At 37.8% G+C, this 26,752-nt stretch overlaps 1 protein-coding gene across 4 annotated transcripts in view; it reads left to right on the top strand.

The window, feature by feature from the left end:
* jakmip1 (janus kinase and microtubule interacting protein 1) overlaps positions 1-26,746 on the top strand; it is a 28,147-nt gene extending 1,401 nt beyond the window's left edge. The window contains exons 2-23 of one of the 4 annotated variants that reach the window (XM_038305112.1): positions 7,617-7,931; positions 9,073-9,405; positions 10,273-10,434; positions 11,905-12,117; positions 12,453-12,608; positions 12,825-12,971; positions 14,510-14,680; positions 15,293-15,352; positions 16,424-16,552; positions 16,730-16,858; positions 16,947-17,030; positions 17,860-17,922; positions 22,065-22,163; positions 22,904-23,005; positions 23,097-23,150; positions 23,238-23,303; positions 23,456-23,524; positions 23,625-23,702; positions 24,665-24,874; positions 25,548-25,613; positions 26,287-26,360; positions 26,451-26,746. In XM_038305112.1, coding sequence (XP_038161040.1) covers positions 7,776-7,931; positions 9,073-9,405; positions 10,273-10,434; positions 11,905-12,117; positions 12,453-12,608; positions 12,825-12,971; positions 14,510-14,680; positions 15,293-15,352; positions 16,424-16,552; positions 16,730-16,858; positions 16,947-17,030; positions 17,860-17,922; positions 22,065-22,163; positions 22,904-23,005; positions 23,097-23,150; positions 23,238-23,303; positions 23,456-23,524; positions 23,625-23,702; positions 24,665-24,874; positions 25,548-25,613; positions 26,287-26,337 — 2,598 coding nt within the window. In that variant the 5' untranslated portion in view covers positions 7,617-7,775 and the 3' untranslated portion in view covers positions 26,338-26,360; positions 26,451-26,746. Of the gene's footprint in view, positions 1-7,616; positions 7,932-9,072; positions 9,406-10,272; positions 10,435-11,904; positions 12,118-12,452; positions 12,609-12,824; positions 12,972-14,509; positions 14,681-15,292; positions 15,353-16,423; positions 16,553-16,729; positions 16,859-16,946; positions 17,031-17,859; positions 17,923-22,064; positions 22,475-22,903; positions 23,006-23,096; positions 23,151-23,237; positions 23,304-23,455; positions 23,525-23,624; positions 23,703-24,664; positions 24,875-25,547; positions 25,614-26,286; positions 26,361-26,450 lie in introns of those variants that run through there. The other 3 variants (XM_038305113.1, XM_038305114.1, XM_038305115.1) reach the window with 3 other exon arrangements.
* The last annotated feature ends 6 nt before the right edge of the window (positions 26,747-26,752 follow it).

Raw genomic sequence — 26,752 nt, 5'->3', positions numbered from 1 at the left:
GGAACAGAAGAGGATATACTGTGAATTTAGCTTTCCTGCGTAAACTGAGTTGAAGTTTAACCCATGCAGAGATGGGGATAGTCTTTGTTTGATCACACATTTGCCTATGAGGCTGCAGGAAATGTATTATTTTATTCATGTTTAGGTAATGTTTGGCAATTCTGGGTGGATTTTGCTTTATCTTTAAAAATGCAAAAAGGAGAGTTTTAGTTGTTGCAGAAACATGAGTTAGCCCTATCGGTAATCTCTCTTTGGTTGTGATTGAGCATGGATCTTGGAAGTCTGACCCATTACCCTTCAAGCTGGGTAGACAAAGCTCATCAGAAACACATATTTGATCCTGAAATACCTCAGCCAGTAGCATGCAATGTGCATGCTTTAGAATTTGTCATATATCCTCTGTTGAATGTAAAACTAATTCCCGGATCAAGGAGGCAGCAAAAATGTGTAAACTCTTATACACTATGGCTGTTGGAGACAAATTTGTCAGTTCAGATCCTAAAAAGAAGTTAAGTGGTATCTTACAGGAAAAGCCTTAATGGCTGATCTGTAAACTAAATTAACTTTTGTTTAGTAGTTAAAAGTATTTTAAAAACCGTGCTTCAGAAGCAGTCGTCGGCTTTTTCAATTACACTAAAATTGATTAAAAAAAGAAAATAATAAAACTACCAGTCTATCAATTAGGATAGCAGAATGAGACAGAGCACAACCTTTTTTCTTTTGATGAGATTTTAAGTGCAACTTCCATGAAAACAAATGTTGACTGATATGGTTAGCAGACAGGCTTGTTTTTTCCCCTAAGGCCTCAGGTTTCTCATGATCAACTGTTTCCAGCTGTTTAAAGTGGTTGCTTTACATCCTGGATTTAGAAATATTAACCACTGGCTTGCAGAGAAAAGCAAACAAAGAAAATTAGCTGCTTCTAAGATATAAGTGTTTTTATATCCTATTTTTTTGAAATTTCAGTTTTAAAAACAGTAAAACCCATTCTTGTGTTACAAGGAGGTAAAAATTTTTTTTTAGATAAAATAATAATAGTAATCAGTGTTTTGGAAACTTTCGAGTGCTTCTAGTTTTGACTTTGTAGTATGAGTTCAAGCTTTATTTTACCTATGTGCGTAGATTTGTCTAAAAACATGTATAACTGAGAGATTTCAGTTGTTCTTACTTAACAGGATATTTCTTAGAGATGTATTGCCACTCCCATAAACACAATGCCATTGAATTCACAATGGAGAAATTTCATGGCAGTGTTTTAGCTTATTATCTGAGTTGCACCTTATTTGCTTTTAGCTACTTCTCAAAGTAACCTTGTTGTTTATCATTTGTTCTTTTAATTTACCTTGTTGCTAAAACAATATCTGGTTTGTTTTTAGTGTCATGTTGGTTTTGTCTTTCAGTCAAATATGAAGATGTATCAACTACACATGGGTAGTGGGGAGAATAATAAATCATGAGCTGTCAGTTGTCTTTGTTGAAAGGTTTACTTCCTTTCTGCAGCTGTAAACTTGACTCTACTTGAACAGGATGAGGTAATTCAAGGTCTTTGACCAATGCTCACATTTGTTTGCTTCTGTGAACATTCAAGGTGCTTGTTAGCTCCCCAGCGCCCCTATAAAACGTTCCAGTCTCGCGTATGACATTCCTGGTTTTCAATAAACTGTAAACTTCAAGAGTTGGTGCGTATGTGCCATCTCTGGAACATGTGGCTCTGTGGTAAATGGCAAAAACTGTGAGGGCTGTAAAATGTTTTTTCCCTCTTACTAATTTATTTGGTTTTTGCTATCTTATTGAACTTAAAATTTTAGGTTATGACAAAATACATATACATACATAATTACAGATATCCAAAGTAAATCTAAAAAGCTATCTTCAATAGATGTTTTAGTTGAAGAGAAAAACCAGTTTTCGAAACCAACCTAGCACTGTGTGAATTATGGAGCACCAGTTGATCGCCCTCCCAATTTATCGGCCTTGATTTTCTTGTTTTAGGGAGATTCGTGATCCGCCAGTACTTTGATGTAAAACTGATCTTTTCCACAGATCTTGTCTATCTCTAGCCTGACGTAGTCCGACTTAATTCTAGTCAGAATATGAGTCTGATACTGCTCCATAGAGCTGTGATTATGGGGCGTGTTTTGAACGAACCAGGAAAAAAAATGCCTCTGTACTCAATTGGATAGACCTACAACCAATAAGAGCAACGGAGTGCGTGACGTATGTTAAGCGAGGCATAGTTGTTGTCCACAAAAATCAAAGCGTGCAGTTTCACGCCTAGAATAAGAAGATGAGACTTGATCACGTTTCTCTGTTCCTCTTTTAAAATTAATTTGCTGTCGATATCTTCTAGAACAGACCTAATAGCAGAATCTACTCACCCAAACTCTAAATTAAACGCGGTGAAACAAGAAAAATTTCCACTGAGGCGTTTCGGAATAGAGCGTATTAACAGACGCTTTTTTTATATTAATTCAAAAATGTTAACATATTTTTTTAATAGTTTTGATATAATTACAATTTTGATCAAATTAAGTGGGTTGCTTTGTCAGCTAAAGGCATTTTTTTAGAGTCTCTATACTCCAGTTAACGATTAATCGATTACCAAATTAGTTGATGATTATTTCAATAATCGATTAATCACGATTAATACGATTAATTGTTTCAGGAATTTTATCGTTTCACTGGCACTAATTGGCTTTCAGTAAGATCAGATTGAAATATTAAAGATGTCTTGTGATTTTGTAACAACTGACAGTTGACAGTGTGGGTTATTATAAAAATTTGGTAAAATTCTCATTACCTAAAACTTGTTGTTTATTACATCATGCATAAATAAACTAGCCTACTTGACTTTCTTTATGCTTTTCTGGTAAGTTTGTGTGTTTACCTTCAACTACAACCTTTTCTCAATCATATCATGCATAATAGACTTGTTCCACTCATAGTGCCAGATGTATGCATGCATATTGACTATGGGTATGCTGGTCTGACGGGGAATGCTGATCTGACAGAACACCGGCATGCCAGCTTAAGATTGGGAATTGGTGATCAGCCACAAATCTTCAATCAATGCACCCCTAATTGTCACATATAACTTGTTAAACCTTTTCATAGGTTTAAAAGGTTTAACATGCTGTATAGCCTTGACAGCAACACCTGCTAAAAGCATTTTCAAACCTTGCAACATGCATTCTTTAAATAATAGCTTCATTCATCTATATCAAACAATTTTAATTTAGCATTTAGTGTGTTGAAGTGTACATCAATGCATTTTTACAATGGTCAGGATTTTGGGAGCAGGTCACTGATCACGGCATCAATTCTATAAATTCTTTAAATATTGTCTCATGTACATGGACATTGTATTATTAGGTATCCAGATTATCGAAGATGATAAAATATCATGAACTGACCACCGTTTAAGTGAAGGAGGCAGCAAATACCAGCTTTTTTTTAAATCAAAATAGAAGATAAAGAAAATAATATTTACAAAGGATGATGTGATGATGCTTTTAAGATGTTTGTAGGTAGCTTTTAGAAGAAGGTGTTCAGTTTAGCCCAAGAAGTACTGTTTCATCAGCCTACCTGCAGCATAGACTTCAACCAGCAGTAACATTTTCTACTCGCTCCAGTGCGCTGTGTGCCCAGCAGCTGTGGTTCCTTAGCTCCAGAGGGCAGCCCGGCTGGGAACCGGTTATGGTTCTCTCTCAGCTGCTATTCTCACACTGATTACCTGCTGCTCCTGCTGAGCTCAAGAACTCTGTCTCTTTTATTTACAACTATACATTTTTTTCCCCCCAGTAATGTATACAAATAATGTCTAGGTTACAGATTAGCAGACCAGGATCCATATCAGGACCCACCTGCTGGCTAATCCGGACCCAAACAGATTTGAAACATTTGTAAATTACATGATAAAAATTACCCCATGTTGTCCGACGACGGTGTCTAACTTTATTTGCACCACTTCTCTTTTTAACATGGTAAAGCCCTCCGGAGTGTTGGGACCATGCTGCATGTGATATAAATTAGCCAATGAGCTGTGTCAGTCTGGGTCACTGCTGCAAGCCACTTTTAGACACAGCAGGCAAACCTGGGCAAGCTAGGAGATGGGAAAGAAGGAGAAGATTGAAAAAAAAGAGCAGAGAAAGTGTGGACTGCTGGAAGAACTGCAGCGAACTGGTGAAAGAAAAATTAAATGGTGTTTAAAGATGACCCTGCACATTTTAAGTATGTTTGGCTCAGCCTGCTGCTGTGAAGCAGGATTGCTTAGCATGACCATAATCAAAAATAAATTTGATCCAGGCTCACGAATGAGCACCTTGATATGTGCTTGAGAATGGCTTTGTCACCATTCAAACCCAGTTTTAAAAGCCTTGCAGGTCAACCTAAAGGCCACTGCTCTCATTAAGCCAAAAAAAAAAAAGGTCAGTTCAGGAAATTGTCCATATACCAAACTGGACGATGGTTGTTCTCTACTTTAAAAAAAATACTAGATTTTAAACATTTTCTATTTAAAAAAATATATATTTTACTATATTATGCTATAATATAATATACTAATATTATTAGTAATTAGGGTTAATAAATTATAATTAAAAATGTCTCTGGACCGTTACTGGTTGTTAATTTTCTTTATTCAGACCCCGCTGATTTTTAATTGGTTTCCCAGAGTGTTGCAGAATAAAGGTATTATTTTATCCTGAAAAAGGAAATATAGAATAAATATAATTATTTTATACATATTAAGTGGTCCTTTAAAATATAAACATTTATTCTCTGGTTATGATGCCAACTTTGACACAGATTCTGGACCAATAGGAATAGAAAGTTGAAGTCATGTGAAACAAAGTTGAGGCATTGCCAGGTCCTACTTGCTCTGAAATGCTTTTTATACATTTGTTAATGAAATTAAGTGAGACAAGGGTGTCCTTTAATCAAGCAGCAATCCTTATGTGTCGGTACCGACGTTACGAGGCAACTGAGCTCAGGCTTGCCTGTCACAATGATTGTGTTAGTTTTATATAGATTATTGCATCATATTAATCACAGACTTGCTTATTAAATATCACATATCATTGATATCCATCTACGAAAGCATCACATAGTTCCCTTTTACCAAGCTACTATAAACGTGATTCCAGATGTCTCTAAGAGTGTTACAGCTAAAGGTAACATTACAGTGCTGAAGAAAGTATAACTTATATTAGGTGTTTGTTGTGGGTTTTGTGTTGTACATGTGTTTGCACATAATCACTTTAACTTGCAAAAATCTTAAACAGTTGCATAAAAATCATGAAAAAAAGTGTTTGATATGCACCAGGCCTCTGAGGAAGCCTTTGATCCAGATGCGACCAAGTTATAAATTCAGGCTTCCTTAATTATCCGTTACACCCGGCAGCCATTTCTTCCTGGGTGCACCTGGTCTTTCCCAGTGACACATGCAAGCATAGACATGTCGAAAAGTTTATGCACAAAATACTTAAGTTTATGTTCAGATTACTCTTGCAGATGAATATAAATCAGCTGTGATGTACTAAACATAAAACATTTGTTCTTGCTGTGAATAATCAATGGGAGCTGTTGGTGCCAGTGAGTGTCAGCTGTTCAGTTAAAGGCTGAGAGATGTGAGTTTTAGTCACTGCTCTCTGTGTGTGAATGATTTGTCTCTCTGTGAAGGGGAATAAGATCAGGAATATTACCATGCAGGGGCTCCGGAATGACACAACAAGCTTGGGAAAGATGGTGGAGTTCTACATTTACCTTCTTTCTCATTTTTTAAATCTAATTTGCTTCTTAAGGATAAGTCTCATTCCTTTCTTTCTTTTTATCGCTCCCTTATCGTTACCCTTTATCTGCCACGAGTTTCTTGTGCAAATTCATTTGGCAGAAGCCTCTTTGCTCGCCGAAATCAATGCTCCTTCCTCGGTGAAGATCGACCGGAAGATAAAACGCAACATCATGTGTTCACATAGCAGCATTTCTGATGTACGACGCAATAGATTTCTCCTTCCCATCAGTCGTCCCTTTAAAGACGATGCAAGGTTTTGTAAGAAAGAGTTGCCTTGGCAACGATTTCTGCCATCTGTGTGTGTTGTATGGTTGTTTTGCAAATGTGTGTTTAAAAAAAGATGGAAGCGTCTGTAGTCTGAATGCTCTGGCTCTCTCCTTTTTGCATTATTATTTAATAAGTCAGCAGAAAGAGTCTAGGGTTACTGGGCTACAGCTGAGGTTAGAGCAGTCCACTTTCGGCTCAATGGATTTGTGTCATTGCAGCAACACATGTACAACAAACTGTGCAGGAGAAATGGACGCCTTGAGCTGGAAAACAGGGAGAGGAGAGAGGAAAAGTGATTATTAATTTAAATCCCTCTCTATTTGCTCGGTCTTGTGTGCCTTGGTTTCTTTTTTACCAGCTTGAATGAGAAACTAGGTTAATATTAAAAAAATTATTAAATTTTTTTACAAAGAGACGACTATTACTATTTTTGTTATGAATCTAAGGGGAAAAACAATTAAATCTTATCATGATTGGAAAGAAAAAGGTGGAGCGAACACTCGCAGCGGTGTTGTGATAGATACAGTGGAGGACTGGAAGTCAGGGAAGCAAGCAGCTTCTGTCTGAATATGTCTGGTCAAAAAATTAGTCAAAACTTCTCAAAGCATCAGGCTAGGACTCCTGAAATAATCATTAGGTAGCAAAAGTGGCTGTAAAGGTTTTCTATTTAGTTGATTGATGATCACATTGCTGTATTCATATGTTGATTATATTCCAGTCTGCCAAAATAAAGAATATGGAAAATTTGGAAATATTCTAAATAGAGCTGTGTAATTGTTTCCTTTTTAGGATATCTACTTCAGACCTCGAAAACAGGAATTATTCCCTGAATGGGTTTTAGATTTGTTACTCTAACCCAAAATAATTAGTAGTTTTGCCAACTTCAGATAAAACCAAAAACAGATACATCTGGAAAAGAGTTGCTTCTTGTGAATATTCTTATTTTATGAGATTTAATTATTTCAAACTCTGGCCTGACCCAATCAGAAACATTGTTGACAGTTGAGAGCTATTTCCTGCTGTCTTTTCGTCAGTTTGTCTTTGAAAACATCACACTTCCTTTGATGCAACACTTCCACGTGTGTTTTGCAGTGTCAGTGCTGAAACACTGAGTTATATAGAAAACCTGTAGCTACTGTTAGCTGCAAAGGAAATATGGAATTCATTCAAGGATAAACCTTGAATAACCTTTTTAGGATATCCTAAAAATATGTCTATCTTCTCATAGTGATAGTTTCTTTGTCTGCTGATGGAAATAAGTGTCTAGTGAGATTCATCTGACAGAGTATTGTGCTGCTTGGATAGACGGTTATATGCACCATGTAGCTTAAAAAGGGAGTCTAGGGAGCACAACAGGCTTATGATAGATGACCATTGTGTATTAAAAGGGAACCCAGTGAAGGGAGAGTGTAAATGTTCTCAAAATAGTCTGTTTTTCTTGGAGGTATTGCGTCATGTGGCTTGGGCCCAGAGTGTTGTACTGGATGGTTTTGTGTAACCCAGTTTTTAATACTGACTCAAACTTTTCTTTCTGCTTATTTTTCTCTCTCTTAAACAGAACATTCCAACAAACCCTTTACAACGATGTAGTGTGTGATGATGATGATGATGATGATGATGCAGAGACTAGAAGGGGGAAGGAAGAGTGACTGACACTCTCCATCTTTTTGCCACCTTACACACTCTATGTCTGTCCTGACGGGACGGCTAGAGTGCCATGTCATCAACCACCCCCCCGTCGGCCCAACCCTCTAAAAAGGGGAGGAAGCTGGAGAAGTCAGAGGTGATGGCCGATTCACCTCAGCCCACCAGCGAGGAACTTAGGAGCAAACTGATGGATGTTCAGCTGGAGCTGCAGCAGGAGCGTGGCAAGGTGAGAAAAAGGATGAACAGAAGGGGAAAGATTTTAAAAAAAAAAAAAAAAACTAGGTTGAAGAATTTTATTTATATATTCATAATTATAATAATTATTTGAATATGAAATATCTTGTATGTATTATATGTTAAATATATAAATTGAAATATATGAATTATTGGACCATTAGGTCCAATAATTAATGAGACTTTCAGTCTTAGGAACACTAATCTGACAGTTAAACTTGTTGTTTATAGTGATGCATTAAAAAGTGGATAAAAAAAGATTATAACCTTAATGTTATGCAACTTCAACCATTTTAAAAATCTAATTCTAAACAACACTTAGCTTCTTAGAGCTCCTTGCTATCAGACACTTCCCGTTAAAATTGTCTTAAACTCTTCAAAAGACAACAGTGTAATTAGTGTGTAATTTAGTGTGACTAGTCTGTTACAGAAGGCTCCCTTTCCTTCACTTAAGGAGAGCACATTGTCTACATCACATTCCCTACAAACAAAAAACAGTTAAAAAAAATCTCTATTTTTAAAGCAGGAAAATCTAAAGCATCCAGACAAGTGTTGATGTCCCGGTTATTTATTTATTTTTAAACGTTCTGACATGTTTAACCTGCAGAAATGTCACTTAATCCACTGACCTAACCAAAGAAAACTAACATTAACAGCTTAATCCTACCTGTTAAAACTCTATATATAATGTATATTTCCCTTCTTTATAAACGTATCCTATTGAATAGTTTGGCAACATGGAAGGTTGAAATTAGACTAAAAGTCCTTTAATATCAACAAGAACAAGAGAAAGTTCCAGAGGAAAGATGTCTCTTACTTGCAGGATCACCCCCAGGAGGAAGGCCTGTTTGTCTGTAACTGTATCCTCCTATTGAAATGAGCACTCCCTTTATGATCTGTTTTTATCTTTTATTGTTTTATTTGGACAATGTCAGTAACCTCATTTGACTTCTGTTTGTTTAGTTCAGGCAAGTACAAAAAACAGCTACATGATGCTTACATCCCAAAGATGAATTTCACGGTTACATCACACACATGTAACAACCCTTCTAGGTAGAACAAATGGCAGTTTAGCAAAGAATTTTGCTGCATTTGCAGGAATATTAGTGTTTTTGGTATGTTCTCTTCTACAGGTCTGTAAGCTCCGAGAGCGTCTACAGGAACAGCGACAGGCCCGGGAGCTGGAGCAACACAAACACGCTGTGGCGCTGACAGACCTGCGTGCCAAACTCCATGAAGAAAAGCTACGTGAGATAGCGTGCACTCGCGAGGCACAGGCTCGGCAACATGAAGCGGAGTTAACCCGGGCGATCAAGATCCGGGATACAGAAGTGCAGAGGCTGCAGGGACTTGTAAATGCTCTGAGGGATGGAGCAGCTGACAAGCTGAAAAATGCCCTCCTTGGGGAGGCTCGGGAGGAGGCCCGCAGAGCTTTTGATGGGGAGAGACTTAAACTACAGCAGGAGGTGGGTTTTTCTGTGCTTCATGGTTGGATCTTCTAAAATGTAATTTTCTTCCCATCTTTACTGTTGCAGTTTTAGTAATTTTGTTGGATGTTAGTTTACATTTTGACAATGGAAGATTAAGAAAAATTTTCTATCATTTACTTGTTCACTCTGAATCATTGTGACCTCCAACAGGTAATACCTTCTAGCAAGAGATCAAAATCTGTTATGTTTTATTAGATTTTTTATTTTGATTTTATACTAGATTTGACTAGGCTAACAGGGATAAAAACGGCAATTATTAGGAACTGTGTCATATGTAATTTTTTATAGAATATCCAATGATGCCATATTCTAGTGTTTTATCAGTTTTTTGCTCAGTAATATTTCAATGTGCTAAAATAAAGTGCTTAAATTGATAAGCAACTCTTATCTACATAGGAATGAAATTGTTTGTGTGCATAGAAAGAAAGTAGCTTGGGTAAAACGGCAATTTGTTGGTCTAAAACTGGGTTGTAAATGATTTGAAACCCATGGTTTCCATAATACACATTGGTTTTTAGGAATCATGAATCCCCTTAAGATTTTAAGCAGTTTTTATGGTTTCATTTTCTTAGTGGCTATAAAGCCACATTTCCTTGGACTAAATGTGTGAATATGCGGGGGTGTGTGGACGTTCTTCTGATACTTCATACACCTTTTAAAAGTTGCTGGTGAAAAACAGGAAGCAAGTTGAAAAGCTTGCCAAGCTATTGTTTTACTTAGTGTTCCATAGACAAACAGCCTTACCAACACTTAAATAGGGTGCCAAGTATTTCTAAACGGATGAATGTCTTTTATGTTTTTATATAAATTTATGTGTGTTTTTTAATGTTTTTTTTTTTTTAGATTCAGGAGCAAAAAACAGCCAGGAAGCAGGCAGAGGAGGCCCTAGCAACTGCAATGCAGGCTGATAAAGCCAAAGCAGTTGATCTACGCACAGCCTACCAACAACACCAGGATGAGATTCATCGAATTAAACGGGACTGTGAGAAAGATATTCGCAGGCTGGTAAGACTGCATTAGAGAGAAAAAAGGATTATATAGACGGTTTATATCAAAGCTTTATGATTATTTAGATAATTCTCAGGGAAACAAAACAGTTTGCTAACTATTTGAACAGCTTTTATTTGACTTCACATTAGCTATGACCTTTACATGGGTTTTAGATCTTAAAGATTATCTTCAAACAACTGAATAGATACCTGACAGATCAGCTCCTTATTACAGGGCTTGCCTATAGACACAGATTACCGCCCATGTTTACATTGATGCCTTTGACCTTTTGGGAAAAAAAACAGTTGAGCAAACCAGCATGTATTTAGACTTTGGGAGGAACCTGAAGCACTGAGAGAAACCCATGTAGGCGCAACAAGATCATATAAACTCAAATCAGACCTCTTAAAATCAGTCCATAAATAACATCTGTTAACATGTGTAGGTTCGTTTCTTGATGCCTAGTCCTTTATTTCATATGAAAGAATAAGCGATCACATGGGTGTCTAATATTAGACACCCATGTGATCGCTTAGAAATGGCTTTTATCTGACTTAAGCAAACAGAAGTTTTAAAATATTTTTCTGGAATTTTGTGTAAAAGCACAACAATGTATTTAAGACTTCTTAAAGTTTTGCATCCTTGTTTTTCATTTACATAAAAAAAGGTAATTTACAAATAGAAATCCTACAGTATTAAGGAAGGGTATTATACACCATGTGACTGCATAAAAGCAAAAGGCAGCAGTGTCTGCATTCTACACTGAGCATATACAGCATCTTTTATTGTACTCTCCAAGCCTGTCCTGGTTATGTTCTAATTATTACAGCTATAGTTTTCTCAGACAGACATTCCCATGAAGGTCAGGTCTAGCATACCATGGTTCTAATGTTGTGTGAAGGTTGGCAACTCATTACTGCAGTGTCTGCTGTGAGTTTATCTTTATAGTGTAGTTCTTATCTCCAAGAACAAAAGCATCTACACCTGTTTTAGTTGCTTATTAACCTCCTTTAATGCTGCATGACTTTTATACTAGCCATCTTTGTTAGTTTAGGAATGTCTGAACAAAGATATACAAAAGACATGAATCATTGTTGACAGGTGGACAGCAAACGACACAGGAAGCACTGGTTATAAAGAACAAAATAAGGAGGGAAGTCAGAGTTAACAATGTCAGAAACAAGGAGGGCTCCAACATGAGTTAATAAAGTAAAAGGTTTGATCCTGGACTACCAGAAGAATCAAGTCACTTTCTCTGTTACTGAGGTTCAGAATGAACTGAGTTGAATTGTTTTTATTGAAAGAAAATACTAAGATATGTATTACAAAAATATTAAATAAAACTTTCTCAAACTTTTGAAATCTGATTCGAATACTGGGTGAGAATTTGCTTTTTGTGGTCAAATAAATAAGTTTTTGGCTGAAAAGTTCCAGTTTGATTTTACTTTCTAAGTGATTCCTGTCTCTATTCAATCCCTTTTATAGATGGATGAGTTGAAGGCAAAGGATCGGGTGATGTGTGCCCTGGAAAAAGAGTTGGGGGTGCAGGCTGGATATGCCCAGAAGCTCCAGCTTCAGAAAGAAGCCTTGGACGAACAGCTGGGACAGGTACGAGAGGCTGAAAAATATAACCACGGCAGCCCAAAGCGAGAGGTGGTGCCTGGGCTAGGAGAAAATCCAGACCTGCTTAATAACCAGGTATGAATCTACAGACACGAAGATAAAACCATATGCATCCACAGGCCTCCCTGGCTGAGGTTTTCATGATTCCGTTTTTCATATAGATGGAACAATTGTCACCATTTTAACCTCCTTTCATTGACTCTAATTTAAGTGATCTAAAATATCAGTGTCTCAGGGATGCTTTTGTGATATATCTGCAAAGTTCCTTTAAATATTGAAAAATATCTCTCATCCTTCAAAATTTAACAACATTTAAATTTATGCCTTTAAGATATCAACTAATATTTCATCCTATCCCCCTCCCTGTCCACCTCCATCGTCTGCTGGCCTGCATGTGTCCCTGTTTTCAGTTGCTGTCTTCCTTCTCCTCTCCTCTCCCCCCTGCTCAACAGGAAGTGGACGAACGGGACATGAGGAGGTTCCAGCTGAAGATTGCAGAGCTCCACTCGGTCATTAGGAAGCTGGAGGACAGAAACGCACTTCTGGCAGATGAGAGGAATGAACTAGTGAGAAACACAGATGATCATGGAAAACACTTGTGTTCGCTCACTGGATTGATAAATAACATAACTGTACATGCACAGGAACATGGACGCAAAAAAAATCTCTATAAAAATGCTGAATCTTATTCTAACAACTAAATATGTTGGAATTCAATGTCAGCAAAGGTCAAGACTTAAGATTACAGTGTTTTCCCCACCCCGTTTCCTTCCTCTGTTCAGCTAAAGCGAGTGCGAGAGGCAGAGAGCCAAATGAAGCCAATGTTTGAGAAGAATAAACGGCTGTCCAAGAAGAATGATGACCTCCTACAAACTCTCCAGCGGATGGAAGAGAAGCTCAAGAACTTGAGTCGAGAAAATGCAGAAATGGTAAGATGACACAATATTCCTACTTGTGTTATTAAACAAAGATAAGGTTCAAATACTTAAGTTTCACTCAGCAGATGAAAAAAATGCACTACTTTAGTCAAGTTAGTTGTTTCACCCCCTCCCCCAAATCATTATATTTAGGTTGTCTGATCATTTTCATGGCATTTCATGCCTCCCTTCATGGTAATTAATCAGGTTTAGCAGCTGACAGGAGACCCAGAATTACATTGGATCCAGTGTAAATGCTGATGCAAAGGGGAGGGTGGCTTAATGCTGCTGTAGGGCTTAGACTCTTACCGTTAGTTCCACTGAAAGAACTTCAGCATACCAAGACATTCCGGACAGTTTCATGCCCTCAACTCTTTGGAAACAAATTGAAGATGGCCCATAAAATTCCAGCATCTATTTTCTGTCCATCTGTCCTTAAACTGTGTCCATATAGACATGAAGACCAAGGTTGGTGCTCACCTCCACCAGACAGAACAGAGGAATTAAAACCGAGACTGTGAGCTAGGCTGTATTATCAAACATCTATGTTTTGCAAATGGTTGCCTTGGAGAATGATCAGATATTTACATAAACACAATCTGATTACCATGTGGAAAGCTGTCCCAGAGGAGTTAAAGCTGATGGAGAGTCAAAAGGCTGGCCAATTCCAAATTAAAACCTTCATTTTAAAATCAGGATTTTGTTGAAGGTCATGTTTGTCTTAAAAAAAATCTATTCAGCCCAACAGGGAATATTTTGTAGAGTTATGTCACTTTCCAAAGTACCTTAACTTGTGATGTTAATATGATAATAAAGCCAGTTATTTGTGGTGCAAGTGGGTAAAATTAGGAAAAGGAAATAATCAAGTTTCCCTCTAATTGTCATGACCATATATAAACTTTATCCTGAGTTGCAAGAACTTTAATCTTATTTTTCTACCAGAGCAAAGTATGATCACATGTTGCTATGTGGGCCGTTAATTAGAAATAATGAATCTTTTATCTATTCTGTTATTTTCCCAATGTCTCTGAAAATTGAAAATAGAATTAATTACCTTTATTTTTTGACAAATTTAAAAAGGGTTAAAAAAAGGAAAGAAGGTAGCATTGCAAAGCTTCTAAAAAGTAAGTACTCATCTTGGCAGTATAGATGTCCCTGCCTGCAGTAAGAATCTCACATCCTGCTCTAGAAATAAGATTCACCCATTATTAAATACACCAATGCACAAGGCAGTCTTATTATACTGCCTGTTTTTGTCAGGGGTTTAACATCATCACAGTAACAATGATTCTTGTTTATTTATTTTCTTTTGACAGTTTGATGCCCAGCAATTCTTCAATTGTTTAATATCTTCTTGCTTTTGAGTAGCTCATACATACTGAGATCATTATCAGAGCTCTTTCTGCCACTCAGCAAAACATGATTAAGAGCCCTAAGCAATGACCTGATTGTATTAATGGCATTAGAAAGGCCTGTAGAAACTGGGGCCTCTAGCGGCAGTTAAATGAACTACAATAAACTACTTATGATTCCTGTTTTTCCTTCCCCAGAAGGAAAAGGCCTCTTCCTCTAGACCACCCTCTCAACACCAGACCACTCAGCCTCAGTTAAAGCGACCCAGTTCCCTGACAGACCTTAGTCACGCCCACGAGGAACAGGAGGTGGAGTTCCTCAAACTGCAGGTTGCTGAGCAACGTGGCATCATTGACGAGCTCACGCAGGTAATCATGTTTTACAAAAAATGTTGCATGTAAATAAATCCTTTCTGTAAATTGTAGTATGGATATGAAACAGGTTTTAGTTTTCTTAATTTTACATTAAATCTATTTTGTAATTGTAAAGTAATTAATAGTTTTGTGGCAATATTGTGATTTTTTTATTTTTGAATGTTTACTCAAAATGTTCTCCTTCACTAATACCATGTGGATGGTTCCTCCCATTAGCTTTCTGAACATTTCTAGATGCATCACGTAAAGAGAACAGTTTATATTTGTTAACTTTAATACAATTTCATTCAATTACCCACATTGGAGAGTAATAGGCTACACCACCACACCAGTTACTGTTTTTTAACACTGAAATGGGCCTTGTCCTTAGTCTGTAATTGAGTGGGGTTGTGTAATTTTTTTATGTTTCCTGTACTTGAGCTACCTCATTCAGCAGAAAGTGTCATTTTATATATATAGTTTGGAGAACAATTACATTATACTTTTTTTTATGTATTCTAATGTTTAGTCTGGCCGTTGTTTGGTTTATATCCGCTGTTATCTGGGAGTGGAGTCAGATTTTGAGGTTTCTTTGTGGTGTTTCTTTTTTCTTTTTTTTCTTTTGAGGAACGGGACCGGTTGGCAATGAACAAGAAAAACCGACGAAAAGCAACCAAGCTGCCAAAAGTAAGCTTTCATGATTGCTTTACCACACATGAAAACTAACAGTGTCACTAAGCAACTCTGCTATCACTAGCTGACAGATCCTTAAGTATTTCTTCAGCTGGTACTCTGAATATTCTTCTGACTAATTAGGCTCTAGGGACAACAATGACGACCTAAGGATACTGCCTGAACAATCCTCACAGTCAAACAAAATTATATTACTTTTTTTTTGTTAGAAAACAAAACAATCTATAATTTGCTGTTCATAAAATTTGTCCTATTTTTTTAACTTTAAAGGGGAATCAGCTTCAAGGTATTTTGGTTTAATGAAAGCGGCTCTGACGTGCAGCATATGACTGGGCTTGTTTGAGCTCATGTGCCAGGGGACATTTCAAAGTGACGGATGCTGTTTGGAGGAGGAGATTCTAGTTCCATTGTGTTTTCTCCATCTCTCTTCACTGATTGGTTTGTTTTAGTCTGAGCTGCTGGAGAAGAGTGGTGTACACTTGCTTGGGTTTTAGAGATAAACTTGGACCATTGGGTCACATTTTAGGAATATAAAACGCATGCTGAAGACTCTAGGGGAGAAAGAGAGAGAGAGGCAGAAAATCCCAGAAGCTGACTTTGAGCTTTTTTGGAGTGTGCTGTTTAACAGGAAGCTTCATTGTCTGTTTTTTGCATGGGAGGGGGAGAAAAATATTTGATCTCTTTCTTACATCACTGAAGCCTTGGATTGTACTCAAAAGAGAAGCTGCTGGACTCCAGGATCATGACAGAATATATCCTCCTCATCCTTTACTTCTCCTCCTTCATTTGCCTGTGTGCTTTAGTTTGCCTTTATTTCTCTGGTTGCCAGGAGATGACTTATAAACATGATGGTAAGATTAAGAACCTGTGGAAAAGTTACTGGCTAAATATGTATGTAAGAATGCAGCTATTTCATCATCTGATACACAAGAAATTACAGTATTAACAGCATAACAAAAACGGCTTTAATTAGATCAAAGATGTAGTGATCGTTAGAATGTTAATTACAAAATATAACTTAGGATTTAACAGACGTATTCAGAGTATGATTTCTTTTTCCTACAGAGGCATGTTGTGGAGACATATTTTGGATTTGATGAGGAATCGATAGACTCTGAGACGTCATCTCTCACCTCCTTTAACACCGACCTGACTGATCGAACACCTGCCACACCTGAGGAAGATTTGGAAGAGGTATGTGACCATCTACCTAAAGAAATGTCTGATATCTGATTGAAAACGCTTAAACACAGACACTGTTTACCCATAGTTCTCAAATAATTTGTTCTAAAAGCCTGATAGTGGTAACTGATTGGATTGGATTCAAACTTGAAGTGTGTTAACTTGACCTTTTCCATGCTTTTATGTCAGACTGTTTCCCGTGAGGAGTCAGAGCTTCGTTTCCGACAGCTCACCAGAGAGTATCAGGCTCTCCAGCGAGCTTATGCACTCTTGCAGGAGCAGAGTGGGGGATCTCTGGATGCCGAAAGGGAGGCCAGAGTATGTATCCATTTATTTATTTATTTTTTTCACTCTCTTGGTTGATGGGCATAAGTATAACTTTAAACTCCACAATATCCTCCCATAGACACGTGAGCAGCTTCAGATGGAGCTAAGCAGCTGCCAGGCAAAGATTATTGACCTGGAGAAGGCCTTGGCAGAGAGTGGACAGGTAATAAAGACGAGGGATGGGGACAGGAGCTCGGTGGTCCTGCCCTTACTGGTCCTGCTGCATGTCTGTTTGGCTGCTCTGCTCCTCGGATGGCGTTATGCTGAGCAGGTGTTCCGCAAAATCCTGTGATAACTCCATCATGCATGTTCTTTGCTCTTCCATGGCATGCTCATGTTCGTGGTGGTGGTCTGCATCCGGTCACTGTGCTGCCAACTCAAAAGTTAGACCTAAGTTAACTTGAATTCATTTTAGTAAAATAATCTTAGAAATATTTGCATGTCAGTATTAAAGGTTTTAGTTTAGGTTTATGAAAAAGTCATTATGAAATGGGAAACATCTCGTACTGTAAAATAAAGTTAATTATTTGATAGTCAAATATTATAGTGAGCTAAAAACAGATAAAATGATCTCTAAATGGAGTCAATTGTAAAACTATCCTTGTTTTTCTGCATGTTACACCCTCCTCCACTGTGGCTTGATGCAGCCTTTGCTCCTCTGGTTTGCTTCTCTGCTGTTTTATTTCCTCTCAGATTGCCTTCTGTTCCTCACTATGAATACTGGTTGGAGGCAGCTATATTTTCTGTTTTCACCAGAGTGGGGTCTCTTTGCCTGGATTAATAAACTGGTCCTCCTCATACTCTGCTTCTGTCTTTTTGTTTCTGTGTACGTCTCGGTGTGCCTTTCAGATTTATTTCAAACATTGTATGTTTTGGTTTTGCTGGGGATGTTTGCTGACATCTTCGCTTATTACACCCAGTCACTGGGGATTTCACTTTCCCTCTGCTGCCAAGTGCCTTCTTGCTGATGTTGTGTTTGGTTGTTATGGTAGGATTCAAAGTGGGTGGAGGAGAAGCAATACTTGATCAGGACCAACCAGGAACTGCATGAGAAGGTATGTTACATTGCATATAATCACTTTGCTCAACATAAGCTGTCTCAGTTGATTATTCTTTAGCTAAGAATCTTGTTCTAAAGATTAGAGGTTTGAGTTATAAAACAAACACTTTACTGTATTGCAGTAAAACTCTTTTTACCTGCCAAACTAAAGCTCTCATTCGCCAACTCAATTTTAGGTGTAATTATTTACCAAAAGTTAAAACGCAATCAAGGATTGGCTCCTCAGCATATGAACTTTATAAATATGGAATACTTTTTCAGTATGACAATAATGGATATCACGATCCCATAGTGAAAGCTTTTTTAAAATGAAATATATTTAAATTCCTTTTAAAGTTAAAGCAATCACAAAGCACTTAAACTATAAAACAGCAATTCAAATAAAAACATTAAAATAAGATGCAATGGCCATAAAATAAAAATGAACATTTAACAAAAAGCCTGTTTAAAAGATACATTTTAATTGCTTCTTACCAGTCTAGAGTCAACTAAACAGAGCTACAAAGCCAACTGTTCCACAGCCTTGCTGCCTGAATGGTTCCATCCCTTTTATTTTCAATCTGGTTTGTGAGAAAACTCACAGTTGTGCTTGATATGTTAATGTGAGAATTTTAAGGTGTGAACCTTAAAGATGATAAAATGATGGGATTTAGCTTTCTAGAATGAGTCTAAAGTCTGGCAGAGGGATTTTGGGTAGTTTGGAGACATGAGATGGAAGATTTATCCAACCCAGTAAATAGAGCATTATAGTAAACTACCGTATTTTCACGACTATAAGGCGCACTTAAACGTCTTTTTTTTCCCTCAAAATGTGCGGTGCGCCCTATGGTGCGGTGCGCCTTATGTGTGTTGTAACTGCGACTTTTGAGACCACCTCATTGAGGAGATGATGAAAGAGTGGCTGAATGTAAGGAGACCAGGTGTTTTTTTTCCACCCCTCACCATCGCTGTTAATATGTAACTCCATGCGTGCCCATCTCACAGCTGATGTGAAAAACATGGGGAAACAAATTAACGCTGTGCTCGCTGTTCAACCGCTCGACATCGGTGTGAACCGGACCCAGCAGGTGCAGCAGAAGCAGCGAGTTTACATGCAAAGTCAATGGTTGACGCGCATATAGGTGCAGCAAAAGGTCCTGCAGCGCGTTTTGGTGCAGCACGTCGGGAGCGTTTAAGCATCTGACGCACCGCCAACGCGCTGCTGCTGCTCAGATGGAAAAATTGAAGTTTTGCTGCTGGACGCGCCGCATCAACCAATCAGAGAAGCTGATCTGGGAGCTGGCTGGGAGACAGACACAGCGCTCTGATGACATGATATTAATGCAAATGAAAAAGGCTGGATGAATGAGGAGATGATGAAAGGCAGGTGTATGTGAGGAGACCAGGTGCTTTTTTCCACGCATCACCATCGCTGTGTGCCCATCTCACAGCCGATGTGAAAAAAAGATGAATCAAATGAACGCTGTGCTCGCCGTTATCTCGGGGGTCTGACAAAGGAACTTCAACCGCTTGACATCGGTGTGGAGCGGCCGTTCACAGTAAGGCTGCGAGCGGCGTGGGAGCGATGGATGACAGACTGAGACCACAGTTTCATGATAAATGGAAGGCAGCGCCGTGCAAGTTACGCCACCGTTTGCGGATGGATTGTAGATGGACTGTGTCTGCTGGCTCTGTTGTTCAAGCTTTTGCAAAAGCAGGCATTATTTCTGAGGAGCTGCGCTGCACGGAAAGTGACTGACAGCGCAGAAAAAGGGGAAACTGGCATGTCTGATTTAGCGCAGCTGTTTTATTCAGAGGAATGCTGAGGATAACAGAGGATGATGACTTTGATGGGTTTGATTAATACTTTGTAATAAATACATGAATAAAGCACAATCATACTCAGGTTTGCTCCCGCTCTATTTTTCTACCTGAAAACTTAATTCAACAGCAGCCTCTGAGCGCGTCTCCTCCTCTTCAGCGCGGTGGCTGGCAGGTGTTTTTTTCATCTAAATAATCTAAATCTTGCAGCTATATTTGCTGTGATCAGTGGGAATAAAGTAGTTTTAATATGTTTTTAAGTGAGAAAGGCCACCTGAAAACTTAATAATTGCAGTCAGTTCATCCAGATTATCTATTTCTGTCGGAGGCGCTCAGACCCCCACATACCAGCGGTGCACCGACAGTAGAAATCCTTTCGTTCACCGCGGCTGCTGGCAGGTGTTTTTCATCTAAATAATTTTAGCTGCAGGCACCAGGATACCGGTAATAAAAGCGAACATATTCCGTCGGCAGGTTTCAGGATTTTAAGTTAATTTAGGAGTGACCACAGCGCTGTGTCATCTGCGATGTGTCTGTCTCACGGCCAGCTGCCAGGTTTGATTAATACTTTGTAATAAATACATGAATAAAGCACAGTCATACTCAGTTTTGCCCCCGCTGTATTTTTAAATACGCAGTAGAGGTATTTAAAGGTAGTAGAGGACATGTACCTGTATATAAAAAACGCGCCCTATAGTCCGGTGCGCCTTATGTGTGTGTTAAATACAGAAATGGGACACATAACTGAGAGTGCGCCTTTTAGTCCGGTGCGCCTTATGGTCGTGAAAATACGGTAAGAGCAGTGACAGACGCATTAATTCATTTTCTATTCAGCTGTAGTGACAGTGGGCCTCATGCAAGAAGTGTTTGTAAAAGAAAACAAATAAAACTCAATTTGTTCTTAAATTGTATGTATGAGTGATTGAGGAGAAAATATTGCATTCACCATTTTTCTCTTATTTCTAATATTCTCTCAGGTACAAACAAATTTTACCAGTGCTCCAGTCTGGCGCAGTCAGCTGTTATCTAAACCCACTTTTTCACTAAATTACCACATTTGCAGTTACATGGACACAGTTGTCCATTTTATTAGGCTACTTCTTTATATATATATATATTATGCAACTCTGCAATAATGAATTACATTTTTATTTGCTGATTACAGAAAAGTCGGCCAGTACGCTTGCTCATGGAATGTTTGTTATTTTGTCAAAAGGCAGTCAGATCAACCTAATATTGAAATAACATCTGGAACAGAAAATGATAGAAAATTCAGCAACGTGTTGCTGCTTGAAACTTCTCCCACAGTAACACTGGCTTTCATTTCACTCCATGGCTGCTCCTTGGCTTTGTTATTGCGTAACCATTTAGAGTTTTGTTATTTTATTTTTTCTATACATTTGTTTTATGAGAGAGATAGGGAGTTCAATAAAGGCAAGACAGATGTGGTCTATAGCTGGAGATGTGCAGTAAACGTGTGGATAGGTGTGTGTTTGTGTATTAAAAAGAGATTTAGCAAAAGGTTGTGTCATTTTGGTTGATGGAAAACTCATATTTACATCGTATTTACAGCTCATTATTTATAGCTGTTTTGATTTATTCCCCACTGCTTGGATTTTACTGGTCCTTTAAATCTGCTGCTCAGCTCCCAGTCAGCAAATCTTTGATCTGCGAACCAGAAAGGTTTTTCTTCTTTCTCTTGCTTCTGACGAGCGTGGGAAGTCATAGCCTTATATGACATTATTACACACAGGTGGACTGCATCAGGTTTACGAGGATCATTTACTGAAGTTAGGAGCGGTTGTTGAATCTGACGTGACAACTTGTTGGAGAAAGATTAAGGGAAAATTTATTACAGGAATATGAAAGTGTTGATGCATGAGGCCCATTGTGTCAGAGTTAAACAATTTTATTTTAGTTAAAAAAACATGAGTGAGAAGGATTTTAAATCTGAGTCATGGCCCAAAGAAAAACTAAAGAGGATTAGAGTTGGACAAAATAAAGCAATAGCCTGACTGCTTTTTTTTTTTAAAGTGCAAGAGCTCCTATAATGTGCGTCTCTGTTGTTTTGGAGTTTAAAGAGAGGTAATTTTTAGAAAGATAATCACAGATATTGGATAAACGGTGGACAAAGGTAGATGATAAAGCTGATCAGCAATGGTGGCCCTAAAACTGCTGAACTAAACAAGAAATGGTTGGACTTCAAAGTATTTTAGTTTTTATTGTTTCCTTTCTTCTCTAAAAATAAATATTAAAGCAATATTTATAATTGCTGATTTCCAAATGAAAAATGTCCCTGCTATGTACGATAACATTTCTTGCCCTTTGTGTGTGTAGATCTGTGCACTGCAGCAGGCAGAGTCGCGGCTGGAGGCCGAAGTTCAAGACGCGCGGGACCAAAATGAGCTGCTTGAATTCAGGGTGCTTGAACTAGAAGTAAGAGACTGTCCCACCATCAAACTGTCAGTGGGAAGCGAGAATAACAATCTTAGCTCCAGATGCAAAGCGTACATACAGTGACCCATCAGGCATGCATGTGTTATGCTGTCTATACTGTTCCTGACTGTTCCTTATCATATGCACCTGTGTTCTCTTGGTTTTTTGTCTGCATGGCAGCTGTTTGCGTATCATCCACTGAACTGGATTTTTTTTGGTTGTGTTTATTTTTCTGAACAAACTGTATAAAGATGAATATTATTTTTTAATGGAATAAAATATATTTAAGTTTAACATCCATTTCAAACTTTGAGTTTGTCATTTTTTGTAAGCATGCTTCTTTGTTTAATTGAAGTTAAGAATCATATATTTTTTTCCCACGTATTGGAACAATGAGGCAAATGCAACTGCATTATTATACTAATAAATCTGATGTTTTCCAAATTTTTATTCTCCAATTAGGGAAAAAGTCGAATCATATCCGTAGTTTTTAGTTTTAGCATGCATCCCTGTCGATTTGTTTGAGTTTCACCTCCATCGTTTTGGCAGATCCCGACCAATGTTTTCACTGTCATGTAAGTAAATCCTCAGTCCCTCCCATTTCACTGCATTCCTTTTTCACATTGAAAAATAGTCATTTGAATTCTTCATTTATTTAGAACCATCAGTGTCTTTACAAGTCATCCCTGTATGGCTGTTTTTAGATGTATTCAGTATTGAGATGGTGTTTGTTTCTGTAGGAAAGGGAACGCAGATCTCCTGCACTCAATCTCCACATGTCTGCATTCCCTGAAAACAGCAGCAGTGCCCTGCAGACCTACTGCCGCCAAGAGGGAGTGAAGGTAGCTCATCTGCACAAAAACATTTTTATACATCATCTTTTTACATTAATGCTGTCATGATATGTTGAATTTCTGTATTTTCTCCCTATAGGATGTGATAATTCCCGAGCTTATGAAAAAACTTGATATACTAGGAGATAATGGGGTTAGTTTGATCGCTTTTGTATTTTTAAAGCCAACATTTATATCCTGTAAGAATATTTCTTTCAAATTTTTTGTACAATATCTGTAGAACCTCAGAAATGAGGAGCAGGTGGCCGTGATCCAGGCTGGGACTGTGATCTCACTCTGTGAAAAGGTGAATAAAAGCCTCTCTTTAGTGACACCCTGTGGATTAATGCAGTACTGTAGGTGTAAAATCAGCCTACTAATCAGCTTTTTGCACATTTGTACTTACATTATATTTACAACTCTGCAGTTCATTGTATGCTTTTCCTTTTTAACGCACAGTGGTTGAAGCAGGTAGACAACACAGAGGCAGCACTGACTCAGAAAATGATTGACCTCGAAAACGACAAAGTAAGAAACCAATTCAGACTTTACAATTTATATTTAAAAACACACAGAATCTCATTCATGGCCCTCATTATATGGAGTCTGTATTCTCATCTTGTTGCAGGAGTTGTTCAGTAAGCAGAAGGGATTCCTTGAAGAGGAGCTGGATTACAGGAAGCAGGCTTTGGATCAGGCTTACATGGTAGGAGCCCAGTAGGGGTAACATGCAATTTAGACTTTTTAATATTCAGTTAATTTAAAATCATGTGCGATTTTATCAGAGCTCTGTAAAAAGCATAATTTCTCTAGTAACTGATTAAAACATCCAAGGGGCACAACATGATCATTTCAGCATGTAACATAAGCATTGAGAAGCCCATTAACTGCTGTGAATGCAACATTTTTCATTGAAATAACATTTTTCACATTGTGTTGGGATACTGCATCTTTTACAACATAAGACCAAATTCTGTGATTGGTTTCTGGCCCCCAGTTTGCTGGGTTGATTATTTATTTCTGACCTGGTCTGGTTTTTATTATTGATGAAGACCTTTTACTGACTTAGTCTCTGTTCAACAATTTAAATGCAGATGCTGTATATTATTTTGATATAATTTTAGGTTGTTTTTGGGTCAAGTCTAGGTAAATTGAGTAGATTTATTAAATATTTTCTGAGAAAATACAGTTACTAAGAATTTATTAACCCCCTTTTAACACACAGGAGTTTCATGTTTTGTTAGTTTTTCTTTTTTTACACCCTGACTTAACGTTCTTCTGTCAATCTTCATGCTTTTACCATTTTATTTGTATCCGAATGTTAGTTTGTATTTTATTTCATATTGCTTTATCTTTTTCCTTTGTATTTACTGTGTTATATAATCTTTACTGTTCTCCTAAAGAATGGCAGTCTAAGCAAAGATTGTGTTAATAAAAGAAAAGGATTTCTACATAAATGTTTAATTCTAAACAGAATACTAAGTAGAATGGTATTCCTTATATATAACATGGTCACAGTGCTATGTGTGTGTGTTTCTGTGCAATCTGTGTTTCCGTTTGTATGTGCTCCTGTGTGCATGCCTGCATGTCCCTGTGCTCGTGCATGTGCACGCCTGCGTGGGTGGTTTTTTTGTACCTGTATGTGTGTGTATGTGGCTGGCTGTGCAGAGGATCGAGGAGCTGGAGGCCACGCTGTATAGCGCTCTGCAGCAGGAGCAGCCGGCATGCCAGGCGGTGGCTGAGTCGCTGACAGACAGGCAGAGGGAGGAGCTGAGGCTAGCCGTGGACAAGTTGCGGCGTCAGATTCTCCGGCAGAGCCGGCAGTATGACAGTCAGATCTTACAGGAGCGCATGGAGCTCCTACAGCAGGCCCAGCAGGTAAGGCTCTAAACAAACCCAGTCAGGTTTTTACGTCCTGCCTGCCCTCAGTCTGCCCACTAATAGCTGTCTGAAACTTCTGAGCCCACCACCAGAGCTCTGGTGCTTTGAAAAAGATGCAGTATCCCTCTGTTTTCCTCCCTACAATTCTGCTGAAAGTTGACATGAAGAAATGGAAAAGCAAAAGATTAGTCAGGCTCAGGTTATCAGTGTGTGACTGTGTGTGTTTCATTGTATAGTAGTCTCACTCCTTTACTGTTCACTCACTCAAGCAGCACTCTTTGTAAATTTACACACGTGTTTATTTTTGTGCACTTGTTATTCATTAAAACCACATCAACACCCTAAAGTCATTCAAACCTGTGTACCTAGACTCATTACCATGACCAAATCTAACCAAGGAACACTTTGAACACTAACACATCATTAATGCACAACACTAACTCAATCAAAATGTCTAAACCAAAGATGAAACTTTATTAAGTATAAACTTTAGTGTCAGAGTGGGAATTTTGATGTTATAGCTGATAAATTCTCTCCAACAAAATAAAGTAAAAGAGTTATTTTGTGTTATAAAAATTAGTTTGTCAATTGAATGAATGATTTAAAACAGATTTGTGTTAAGATTTAAAATTCTGCTGACCAGCTAACTGCCTTTGTTTTTGTGTTGCAGAGAATTAGAGAGTTGGAGGACAGGATTGACTTGCAAAAGAGACAAATAAAGGAAATAGAGGAAAAGGTACAAGCTCAGAATTTTGGGGGAAATGTTTTCTGTCCTGGTTAGTAGAATTAGCGTGTTTGAAATATTAGTTAAATTATAAATTTACCCCTATAAAAAACACACTTGTATTTAAATGGGATTTTTTGTGATTAGCGAACACAAAGTTGTAAAAGTTGTAAAGTGGAATTAAAAAAACAACTTTTTTTTATCCATAAAGAAAAAAACCTGTTAACATGTTGACAGAGATCTTTCCTATGTTCCAGAATTACCTTTCACTGCATTGATGAAAGTCTTTGGCTGTGTCTGAACATCCGCCCTAACTCCTCAATCATATAGAGCAGCGACAATATAGTGGACTTTATAGTGAACTCGGTTAACTTCCTGTTAGGACAGATGATCACTGCTTTTCGCTCCCCAAATCTGAAATAGATTTGGGGATTTATAGATCAACCTCTTTGTGTTTGTTGATGACATAAGATCCCACTGAATATAACTGAAGTTTGTAGCTATAACTGGTGAAATGTAAAAAAAAAAAAAAAAAAAAAAAAAAAAAAAAAAAAAAAAATGTTTGAGGGGTATAATGATTTTGTTTTATACACCAAAGCTACTGTGGTGATGTGCTTTATTGACATCCTCTTCTATTCTTCTTTTTCTCCTTGTCATACACCAAAAATCCTTTTTCCCTCTTTAGTTTTTGTTCCTTTTCTTATTTTTCTCTTTAGCATTTATTCTTTGGCCTTAATGGAGGTGTCCATGGACTCTCAGGTAAATCCCGACTAACTATATTGCAGTTATTTTAATTTACTGAAAGTGAGCAGGATAGTAATGGTAAACCTTTCCCTTTTGTTTTCTTAGGTGTTGACTTGTTGTGGAGAGAAGCAGAGAAAACTTTATTGTCTTTTTATGTTTATTTGTCAGTTTCAAACAACCTTATGGCCTTTTTGATAAATGTGCACTTTGCAGAAAACCCCCTACTTAGAAAGCAAGCAGATTTGAAAACTAAAATCGTATATACTTTGAAGAAAAGTGCATTGTTTATTATTACAGCATTGCATTTGTCTTTGAACCTGAAGCAATGGACTTCTTGGTGGGAATTAAATCAAGCAGTTTTATTGTGAGTTTCTGAACATTTTACCGATTTGGAAAAAAAATAACAG

The sequence above is a fragment of the Cyprinodon tularosa genome, unplaced genomic scaffold (assembly GCF_016077235.1).
Source record: "Cyprinodon tularosa strain WSP-4 unplaced genomic scaffold, ASM1607723v1 ctg551, whole genome shotgun sequence".
NCBI lineage: Eukaryota > Metazoa > Chordata > Actinopteri > Cyprinodontiformes > Cyprinodontidae > Cyprinodon > Cyprinodon tularosa.
The sequence above is the reverse complement of the archived record's forward strand: the minus strand, read 5'-3'. Positions and strand labels throughout refer to the sequence as shown.